The 12,125-nt window shown below is 39.1% G+C and overlaps 1 protein-coding gene across 1 annotated transcript in view; it reads left to right on the top strand.

The window, feature by feature from the left end:
* The first annotated feature begins 11,896 nt into the window (after positions 1-11,896).
* Positions 11,897-12,125, top strand: part of LOC121385397 (GTPase IMAP family member 4-like) — an 8,842-nt gene continuing 8,613 nt past the window's right edge. Inside the window, exon 1 of the mRNA XM_041516069.1 lies at positions 11,897-12,054. Within this exon, the coding sequence (XP_041372003.1) occupies positions 12,045-12,054 (10 nt within the window). The 5' untranslated portion in view covers positions 11,897-12,044. The remainder of the gene's footprint in view (positions 12,055-12,125) is intronic.

Below are 12,125 nucleotides of genomic sequence, written 5' to 3'. Positions count from 1 at the left end.
TATGACACATCGCATGGTCGGTTTCCAAATCGTTTTCTTGAGTGACACAGTTGGTCATTACTGCAGATGCATACATGCTCATATGATTGTCATGCATGGCTAAGAATCCTAAATGGATTTTTTTTCTCGGGTACATTATGCGCACACGTGGATCTTATTTCGCTTTTATTTTTTGTAACAATGTGACAATTGTGAACTGGACTGAATGTCAAGTAAGGTGTTAAAACTTTCGTTTTGTTTGCCTTTCTCTGTGTTTTAGCCACATATGTTACTATTGTCATCTATGGGATTTGATTTGGTAGTATACACCCTAAACAGTCTTTGAGCAGCCATTTACAGCTAATATACTGATAGTTCGCCATGGGTATTTTAACGTCATAGGACAATATTCCTTATTTTCAATGTGGTTAACTGAGATTACCATAAATTAGTGTTGGCACCTGGAATAGGTAAGTACTCGTGTATGTATTCTTGGAATATATCTTAATATTGTAATATATGCGGAAAACAGTATGTATGTATGTATGTATTGCCACTGTCCTAAAACATCAACTTTATAACAATATGGTTTATATATTTATTTTTACGAGTGCATTAATTAGAATTAGTCCGAGTGACAGTTTTGTGTCATAATCTTAAATTATTATTAAATGATGGAGTTAAAAAATAACAACCTACAAACCAACTTGTGACTTGTGTTATTAATTTAAACAAAAACAAGGAACATTTACACTGGGTAAGTAGTTACAAGTTGTACCCAGTTGCTCTCTCTCTCTCTCTCTCTCTCTCTCTCTCTCTCTCTCTCTCTCTCTCTCTCTCTCTCTCTCTCTCTCTCTCTCTGAATAAATACACATTACACACACACACACACACACACACACACACACACACACACCGTATGTGTGTATATACATATATACACATGCACACGCGCGCGCGCACACACACACACACACACACACACAGTTTGCCAATGTGTAATGGCTAAACAAACATCGTGGCATACTGTCGGAACTGCTTGTCTGACCAGCAGCAATCATACACATTGGAATACACTACCTGTCAGTGTTGGTAAGCCCATGACAGGCATGCGCTACAACAGTTTGCCCTGAATGTGCACGTAAAACCCTATGATTGAACCAACCAATAACAAGTCGCCTTATTCAGATACAAGATGGAAATACGATAAATGATGCACTTTAGCATATACCTGTTTTGCTAGAACTTTAATAAAACAGTGACTGGGACAGGCCAATACATGTTTATATCGTGTGACCGTTATGACAAAACAACAGTGGTCATTGTAATTCTGTGGCTGTTATAGCAGTATATATATACTGGTACGTAAGAGATAAATGAAAGGTAACTCCAGTTTGACCTATGCGCTGCAAATATTAAAACGGTCAGATACACATTATACAGACACACTGGTATATCTAAACATGAAAATACAAATAGTTTTGAAAACAGCAAACTATTATTTGTTCTGAAAATATTTTCAAAATGAAATGTCACACACAAAAGGGTAGTTGTGTTGTGTTGTTTTATTCGTTTGTTCTTTGGGTTGTTTATTGCTGTTGTTTTTGTTATTTTTTCTTTTTTATGAGAGTTTGTTTGTTGTTTATCTGTTTTTTCATAGTTAGTTAATTTCGTCAAGTTTGGTCGTCGGGATCGATACGTACAGAAAAGTGCCATAGAAAATTGAAAACGTTTGTTTAAAGTTCGTTTGTTTAACGACACCATTAGGACACATGTATTTATTAATCATCGGCTATTGGATGCTACTTTAACATGGAGTGTTAGAGAGGAAACCCTAATAACTACAGCATGTCCAGTTGACAGAAACTATTGACCTACGTACCTGCATACATACCTACACTAATAACTACAGCATGTCCAGTTGACAGAAACTACTGACCTACATACCTGCATACATACCTACACTAATAACTACAGCATGTCCAGTTGACAGAAACTATTGACCTACGTACCTGCATACATACCTACACTAATAACTACAGCATGTCCAGTTGATAGAAACTATTTGCCTACGTACCTGCATACATACCTACACTAATAACTACAGCATGTCCAGTTGATAGAAACTACTTACCTGCGTACCTGCATACATGCGCACACTAATAACTACAACATGTCCAGTTGATAGAAACTATTTACCTACGTACCTGCATACATACCTACACTAATAACTACAGCATGTTCAATTGGTAGAGGTTATTTACCTACGTACCTGCATACATACGCACACTAATAACTACAGCATGTCCAGTTGATAGAAACTATTTACCTACGTACCTGCATACATACCCACACTAATAACTACAGCATGTTCAATTGATAGACGCTACTTACCTACGTACCTGTATATATACGTACACTAATAAAGGACTACAGTATGTCAATTTGATAGAGGCTACTTACGTACGTACTTGCATACTTACCTACACTAATAACCATTTGACAGAGACTACATCTCTACGTACCTGCATACTTACCTACACTAATAACCACTTGACAGAGACTACATCCCAACGTACTTGCATACTTACCTACACTAATAACCACTTGGCAGAGACTACATCCCTACGTACTTGCATACTTACCTACACTAATAACCACTTGGCAGAGACTACATCCCTACATATCTGCATACTTACCTACACTATTGGCCATTTGATAGAGGCTACTTACGTACGTACTTGCATACTTACATACACTAATAACCACTTGATTGGGGCTACTTACTAGAGTAAAGTTTGTTTTATTTAACGACGCCACTAGAGCACATTGATTTTTTTATCTTATCATCGGCTACTGGACGTCAAACATATGGTCATTCTAACATTGTTTTAGGGGAAACCTGCTGTCGCCACATTGGCTACTCTTTTACGACAGGCAGCAAGGGATCTTTTATTTGCGCTTCCCACAGGCAGGATAGCACAAACCATGGCCTTTGTTGAACCAGTTATGGATCACTGGTCGGTGCAAGTGGTTTACACCTACCCATTGAGCCTTGCGGAGCACTCACTCAGGGTTTGGAGTCGGTATTTGGATTAAAAATCCCATGCCTCGACTGGGATCCGAATCCAGTACCTACCAGCCTGTAGATCAATGGCCTAACCACGACGCCACCGAGGCCGGTACTTACTAGAGATGCGCGGTATAACTGGTACACCGGATACCGCTATATACAGTTTGAACAATACGTATCGCGATATTTTTCTAGCACCGATATATTGTGCTTATATATTTTGTGTGTGTTTTAGTGCACACACATTATATTTTCCTAGCACCGATATATTGTGCTTATATATTTTGTGTGTTTTAGTGCACACACATTATATTTTTCTAGCACCGATATATTGTGCTTATATATTTTGTGTGTTTTAGTGCACACACATTATATTTTCCTAGCACCGATATATTGTGGTTATATATTTTGTGTGTTTTAGTGCACACACATTATATTTTTCTAGCACCGATATATTGTGGTTATATATTTTGTGTGTTTTAGTGCACACACATTATATTTTTCTAGCACCGATATATTGTGCTTATATATTTTGTGTTTTAGTGCACACACATTATATTTTCCTAGCACCGATATATTGTGGTTATATATTTTGTGTGTGTTTTAGTGCACACACATTATATTTTTCTAGCACCGATATATTGTGGTTATATATTTTGTGTGTGTTTTAGTGCACACACATTATATTTTTCTAGCACCGATATATTGTGCTTATATATTTTGTGTGTTTTAGTGCACACACATTATATTTTCCTAGCACCGATATATTGTGGTTATATATTTTGTGTGTTTTAGTGCACACACATTATATTTTTCTAGCACCGATATATTGTGGTTATATATTTTGTGTGTTTTAGTGCACACACATTATATTTTTCTAGCACCGATATATTGTGCTTATATATTTTGTGTTTTAGTGCACACACATTATATTGTCCCACAGACATTACCAAGCGTAATTTAGTGAGAAATAAGTATGAAGCAATGTAATTAAAATTAGCTCCACTATTACACGTGGATCTAACAGCAGCCCGTTGGAGCTCATGTCCAACTGACCTTTCATTCGACCAATCAAAACCTTACTTGCAAAATCATAGGAGTCCACGCAATGCTGTTAGATCTACTGGTAGACCAGTAGAGCTAATTTTAATCAGATTGAGTATGAAGAGACGCAGTGTCTAACTTCATTGCTAACTTTCCTAATTGCTCAATTTAAACAAGCAAGCAAAATTGATTACTTCATGTTTGTCATGTCAAATATGTCGGCCCAATATATATTTTTTAAACTCATAATTTCTAAATAAAAATGTACTTTTTGTATGAGAAACAAAATGTATGGCTTCATTCTGGTAATGTAAAATTTTCCACTCCAAATATAGTTTTTAAACTTATAATTCGTAAATAAATACTAGTACACATGCATATAAAATTTTGTTTATTAAATTTAAAACAGCAGAACATTTTATTTTGATTGAAATTAACGATTTAAAGGACATACAATTGAATATGTAGTCAAACAAAACTGGTCGAGTCAGACGAAAAGTTGGTTTTATTTTGTTTAAGGACAACAATAGAGCATATTAATTTATTTATCATCGGCTATTGGTGTCAATAGGAAACCCGCTGTATTTTTCCATTAATAGCAAGGAATCTTTTATATTAACATACAGGAAAGCACATACCACAGCCTTTGAAATACCAATCATGGTGCACTGGCTGGAACGAGAAATCGCCTTATGGGCGGTGACTGGGATCGATCCTAGACCGTAGGACACCCGGCGAGCGCTTTACCATTTCACAGATGTCAGACACGTCAGGTAACACACACCATACAGCTAATGCTCAGTAGTGTGTTTTGCTTTATGTGGTCACTATACTAGTATGCGGTCACTATACTAGTATGCGGTCACTATACTGTATTAGTATGCGATCAGTACAATTAAAGGATGCATCCATGACTTCTAGATTATGGTAGCCCCACTCCCGGGGCTGGTAAATAACTACAATTGCCATGCCCGACGGCTAGTGAAAACAAAATCAAATGTTGCAGTTAAGTCTATTTTGTAAATATGAATATACTGACCCCATTCCAACCCCTAATGTTAGTGTTTTAAAGCTCTATCTCCCTCTTTAGGTGACATATTTAATTATTACTATTATTTAGTAAAATTGTATTAATTTAAAGTAAAGTAGGGCTAGTGAATTTTTAATCATGGCTAGTACATTTTTAAAATTACTGATCTCATGGCTAGTGGATTTAAAAGAAAATTCTTGAAGCACTGGCATCATAAACAGAAAATAATATATCTTACTTTGAACATCTCCAGGTCAACGCTTTCTTCGAAGACATTTCCCTGGCGACCATTATTCTGTTACCATGAACGAAAACAACACATTTGAGAGTATAAAAGGACGGCAGAAGACAGAACTTGGCTAACATTTCGTGGCACTGAAATCAGAATCTTCTTCAAGACGACTAGTAGTTATACTATAACCGAAATACAAGTGAAGATGTCGCTGGTACTACCTTGCACGTACAACTGATTGGAAACCGGGGAGAACATGGACCAGTCTGCAGAATTTGCGGCTCCAAGAAACCTTCAGCCTGAAGGGAGAAAATGTTTTAAAGTGTTACTCTACTCAGAACAGTTTGGTGTATTCGACGACTTGGTTTCATCACCTGGATCTAGAAATCGATAAATTACACCTGTTAAACACGAACCCCGAGTCTTTGCACCTTCATATCAGTGATTTTTAACTTATGGGCTTTAACAACACATGACGGTTTTCAGAGAAGAAATTGTGCTACTCTCCACAGAAGAGTTTGGTTTATTCGACGACCTGATATCGTCATCTGGTTCTAGAAGTCAACGGATTCCATCTCTCTTACTCAGGGTTCTTCACATACAGATCAAAGGGTTTCGAATTCCGCAAGTCATGCAGTTGTAGATAACGAAGACAGATCGGTGTTTTCGGGATTGACGATTTGGTGTTGGAATGGAAATCGAACTTTTAAACAGAAAAAAGAAAATTAAGATATCGTTCAACGAGAAATCTCAAATACATTTGTAGCAGTATTTAACTAGACTTTTAGTGATGTGATGCATGTATGCATGTGATGTATATATATTTAATGAATAAAATAATTCCATCATGAATCTGTAATTTTCTTTTTAATTTATTACTTTATTAATTAAGTAGTAAGGGCCCCAATATAGGGGATATCGATTACACTATTGCATTATCCAAGATGGCCGCCAAACTGCGCAGAAGGGGATGATGCAAGGTGATGAAATAGGTGACGTTACGAAAGCCACACCGCATGAATAGTTTTCAAACTGATGCCATCTGTGCAATCTTCTAAGTGGGTGTGGTCTTCGGTCAATGAACCAAAAGTTAAAGAAAAAATGTTTTACGTTGTTTTTGAAAAAGAAAAAAATACTGAACGGCCCTTTTCTTAATACAGTGAATAAATGTTAAAAAAAAGGATGATGTATATGTGTGTGTGTGTGCGCGCGTGTGTGCATGTATATGTGTGTGTCTGTGTATGTATGTGTGTCTGTGTGTGTGGCTATGTGTGTGTGTGTCTGTGTGTGTGTGTGTGTGTGTGCGTGTGTGTATATATATATATATATATATATATATATATATATATACAGTGCTCGCGCGCGCGGGCACGCGCACACATACACATACATACGCACACGCACACACACAAACACACACACATACATACACACATACGCACACACGCACGCACACACACACACACAGACACACACACATAGCCACACACACACACAGACACACATACATACACAGACACACACACACACATATACATGCACACACGCGCGCGCACACACACACACACACATATACACACACACACATACACACACACGTACACACACACAAACGCACCTACACACGCATACACATACACACACACACGTACACACACATACATAGACACACATACGCACACACGCGCGCACACACACACAGAGACACACACATACACATACACGCACACACATATACACACACGCGCACACACAAATCATACACATACACACACAGACACACATACAAACACACATACATACAAACAAACACGCACACAGGGACATGTATATTGAAAAAATATCTAAACGGGTGCGGTCTTCGGTCAATGATCCATTTACCAAAATCATCGTTTCATCTCGAACGGTGGAAAGGATGGACATCGATAGCTTCTTGGAACTGTACGACAAAGATCGTTTATAACGACATACATGTTAATACCACAACTTTGTTTATGACATTTTCGCTGACAGACATGTATATGACAGGACTTAGTTTATGACATTTTCCCTGACAGACATGTATATAACAGGATTTAGTTTATCAGTGCCACACCTCTGTTACCTGTAACCCTCTAAATGTAACTTGTTGGAGTGTTAGTGGTCCAACAGTTCACTGACTTGGCTTCATCGACCCTCATCAACGCTTAGACCACAGGAGTGTTTGGAGACTTGAAAAACGCTTGGGGTGGGTTGGTTAGTGGCCCTCAGGTAATGTTTTCCCTAGACATTTGGCAAGGCTCGGTAGACTAAACACGTTGGGGCTATTTTCACTATTTTCAGGGCACTTTTTGTTTTCATTAAAGGCAAAAAATAATTGAAATAAAAATGAATGTAATTAATGTTCTTGTTTTAATAAATGAATGGCAAAATATATTATATACATTTAAGAGGAATATTTTATTAATTAATAATAAATGTTTTGAGTGTTTTATAAAGGCAATTTTTTAATTAATTATTGAAAAAGACTTATTTAATCTCAGGGCAGCATGTCGCTGATTAAGGCAAGATGGCACTAGACTATTGAGGCATAGTGCCGCACCATGCTAAAACAAGCTAGGAAAAACACTAACCTTTTTCGTATTCACAATGGATTTTTTAAAAACACTATACATGTGTATGTTCTTTTTAAAAAGCACACTAAATAATAAAACACTTTGCTTTCCAAGTCAGATTCATGATTTATCGATCATCGATTTCAGTAAGCATATCACTGCAAAACGTTCGCATCATTTTTTTTTTAATTATTATTATTTTTTATTTTTTTCGTCCAGTCAAACATTAAATAATCATACAAACAAATATAAGAGACTATACAGTTTTGCTAATAGGTAAATGTGCAGAAATATTAAGAAAGTTGCCCCATAATTGGAAGAAACCATGTTATGGAAAAAATTAAACAATTTACTAGCATCCATTCCGAAATTTTTCAAAAATTTAATTTCTATAAATGTATAAAAGGAAACCTGAATAGGACTAAAAGTGTACAAATAAAATACACTATTGGAGATGGATGTGTTAAAACACCAATGTTCAAAAATGTATTATGGTTCAAAACTGTCTTGGGTAAAAGGAATTTTTCATAATATACTGATTCCAAATTGTGATAATTGATATTAAACGAAGTTCATATGCTCGAACATATATCGAACATATATCGGGCATTGAAAAAAAAGAAGAAAAAACAAAGAAGTTGAGTTGAGAATTGTGTTTTATTAGCCTTTTGTATGTATCTTTGAAAATGTAATAGTAAAGATAATTGTGAAAATAAAGTCCAATACCATTATCAGAAGCGAATACAGAGTTGTTTTAGTGAGGGGGTGTAACGTTTAAAAAGTCAGGTCAGGTCAGATCATAGGTTTTAATGTGTATATTTAGAACAAGCTGTTGTAGCACACGCCTGTCATGTACCACATAGTACAGGGTGTAATGGTGACATCAAAATAGATAATAAATTATTATTGATATTCAATACGTTAACGACTTAATAGACAAAAAAAGAAAAATGTCTGATGAATCTACAATATCAGTGTTAAAGTCGCAAGACCCATAAAAATGAATACTAAGTTTGGTTACTCAACAGACCTGCGGCCTAATTCACTAAACTCATGCAACTTTGCGATCTCGCAGTGCAATGCTAAAACACATGCAAAGAGGATGCTTTGTTGTCTAACAGAGCCTAAGAAACCTTTGTGAATTAGGCCCCTTGGACCTAATTCACAAAGCTCTCTTTGGCTGGTAGACAACAAAGCATCCTCTTTTCAAGTCTATTAATATTGCACTGTATCAGAACGGGAATCTTTGTCCGTCTAGTTCTTGAACGGCTGAGTATACATGCATGTAGAGGTAAATACACTGCATATATAAACACCGCAATTATAGGAGCTTAATACCGGAGTGGTCGTTAGGTGGGGTTTCACTGTATTATTTTAAAGTGATTATTTATAGGACTTTGTGTGTAGAATGTTAACGCGGGATGTGTTTTTGATAGTTCTACGGATGAGGCCATGGTCTTGGGATTCTCTCAGAAAACAATGTTCAAAGTAGATGTCCTGACATGCAATTTCCTGCCTTCTAGAAGTATAATTCATCAAGGACAATGCGGATAAATGCCAATACGTTTTTTAAAATTATTATTCAGTCAACCGAGCCTGACACACGCACACACACACACGCACACGCACACGCACGCACGCACATGCACATACACACGCACACACACACGCACATGCACGCGCACGCACATGCACATGCACACACGCACACGTACACATACACGCGCACACACACATGCGCACGCACATGCACACACGCACACACGCACGTGCACACACACACACGCACGCACGCACACACGCACGCACACACGCACGCACACACTTTAGTTGAAAGATTTAGTTATAATCCAATTAAATTGCTAAAAGGTTACACTGTATACATGCGGTTTGTTTCATGGGCTGGGTCAAATAAATGTTATTAAATATCGAAGCAAACAAATCATAAGCAGCAACAAAAAACAACAACACACACACACACACACCCCTCCAAAAAAACAAAACAACAACAAAAAACAACAACACACACGCCAAAATAACGCTAAAGAGTAGTGAATCCTCCAAATTCTCCTTTTCACGAACCTAGTGTCTTCATCGCTCGCCCCTCCACGCGAGTAACATGTAATTCAAAGTTGATGTCCCCACTTGATACACTGGTTACGGGCCTGTAGGTGGCATTTCTTTCAAGTAAATACACAACAAAAACCATCTATCAAGATTCTGGCGCGTGCCTTAAAGAAATCAGTCCTACTCGAGCCTTTGAGACACGAAGTTGTGATCGGCAAACGTTGGGGGGCTTTGTTGCGCGAGCTTGGGCCATCGTCCAAGTATCGATGGAAGTTGGGCGATCTACACATTGATCTACAACGACAACAACAGACCGAAACGATCTATAACAGTAGGAGGAGACGGCGACCGTAGGCGGCTCATGGGGGGGGGGGGGGGCTAACCCGGCCAGGGGCGATCCCACCTGCTTCTACGAAGAAGGCGAGACCGGCAGGAGCAACTGAGTGGGGACCAAAACTGGCGTCTCAACTGCCAGGGGCGGTCCCTTCTGCTTCGCCCCCCCCCCCCCCCATCCAACACACACACTACTCAGAAGCGGCCTACGCCAGGAGCGGGGTCAAAGATGTCAGCTCAACTGACAATGGCGGCCCCTTCTGCAGTGAGCAACAGTGCCGATGGAGACTAGTCAACAGACCAGCGGACCGGTGCCTCCACCAGTTGTTGATGTGGCAGTCGCTGAGCGTGATCCCAAGAAACGGAAGGTGTCTGTACAGGACCCGCCCGGACCTCAGCCCGCTACTTGAGAGATCGCTCGTGACAAACTGCCCACACGGTTCCGCGGCTGCGTTAGAGGGGAGTTTACCTCCCGCTCTCAGCTGGTCGGCCCCACCAAGGAGACATGCTGGCGACCAACACCATCTAGTCAGGGGCGTTATCAACTACAGCATACGAGGGAGATCAACACCTTTTTCTTGACATCAGAGCGGAACGGGTTGTTTCGACAAGGACTTTTGTAACCGGACATGGATAGTCCAATTATTCACCGGATCTTCTAGCTGGTCCTTCCGGAGAGTATTGAGTGTATATAAAACATCGACCCTGCCACCACAGAGCTGCATCCCGCCCCTGTCGGTATTGAGTGTATATAAAACATCGACCCTGCCACCACAGAGGTGCATCCCGCCCCTGTCGGTATTGAGAGTATATACAACATCGACCCTGCCACCACAGAGCTGCATCCCGCCCCTGTCAGTATTGCGTGTATATAAAACATCGACCCTGCCACCACAGAGCTGCATCCCGCCCCTGTCAGTATTGAGTGTATATAAAACATCGACCCTGCCACCACAGAGCTGCATCCCGCCCCTGTCAGTATTGAGTGTATATAAAACATCGACCCTGCCACCACAGAGCTGCATCCCGCCCCTGTCAGTATTGAGTGTATATAAAACATCGACCCTGCCACCACAGAGCTGCATCCTGCCCCTGTCAATATTGATTAAAAACATAAAGCTTAAAAATTTGTTCTGTTTAGTGAACATAATCACATTGATTTATTAATTATTAATCAACGGCTATTGGATGTCAAACAGTTGGTAATTGTGACAGGAGAAACGTCGCTACATTGTTTCAATAGCAGTTAGAGATCTTTCATATTCATTCTCCTCCAAGGCTGGACAGCACATACCATAGCGTTTGATACACTAGCACTTGGGCACTGACTGAGATGGAAAAACAATTCAGAGAATGGTTCCACCGATGTTTCTATCCTTCTACCAAAACACCTCTGGCGTGTCCCCCCCCCCCCCCCACCCCTACCCCACTCCCCATCCCCAGTGGGACTGATCCTGATATAGAGACAGGCCAAACAATTGGGTGACTCATTAGTCAGATCCATGTTACTAAGAGGAAATATTTGGATTCGGTTTCGGTTTCGGTACGTGTAAGAGGAAACTATTCGATAATGTCATTTATTTTACACAGTTGCCAGCATAACTGATATTATATTCATAGAGAGAGATTATTGGGAGTTTCAAAACGTGAAGTGTTTGAGATTTTCACAATTACATGAACAACTAAGACAAAATGGCTCAAGGTAGGAATACATTTTCGTATGAGAGAACTTAGGCTTCTAGAGAGAGAAAAAAGAGCGAGCGAGAGCAAGAG

Source organism: Gigantopelta aegis, chromosome 2 (assembly GCF_016097555.1).
Source record: "Gigantopelta aegis isolate Gae_Host chromosome 2, Gae_host_genome, whole genome shotgun sequence".
NCBI lineage: Eukaryota > Metazoa > Mollusca > Gastropoda > Neomphalida > Peltospiridae > Gigantopelta > Gigantopelta aegis.
Note: the sequence above shows the minus strand (reverse complement) of the source record. Positions and strands in the feature narration are given on the sequence as shown.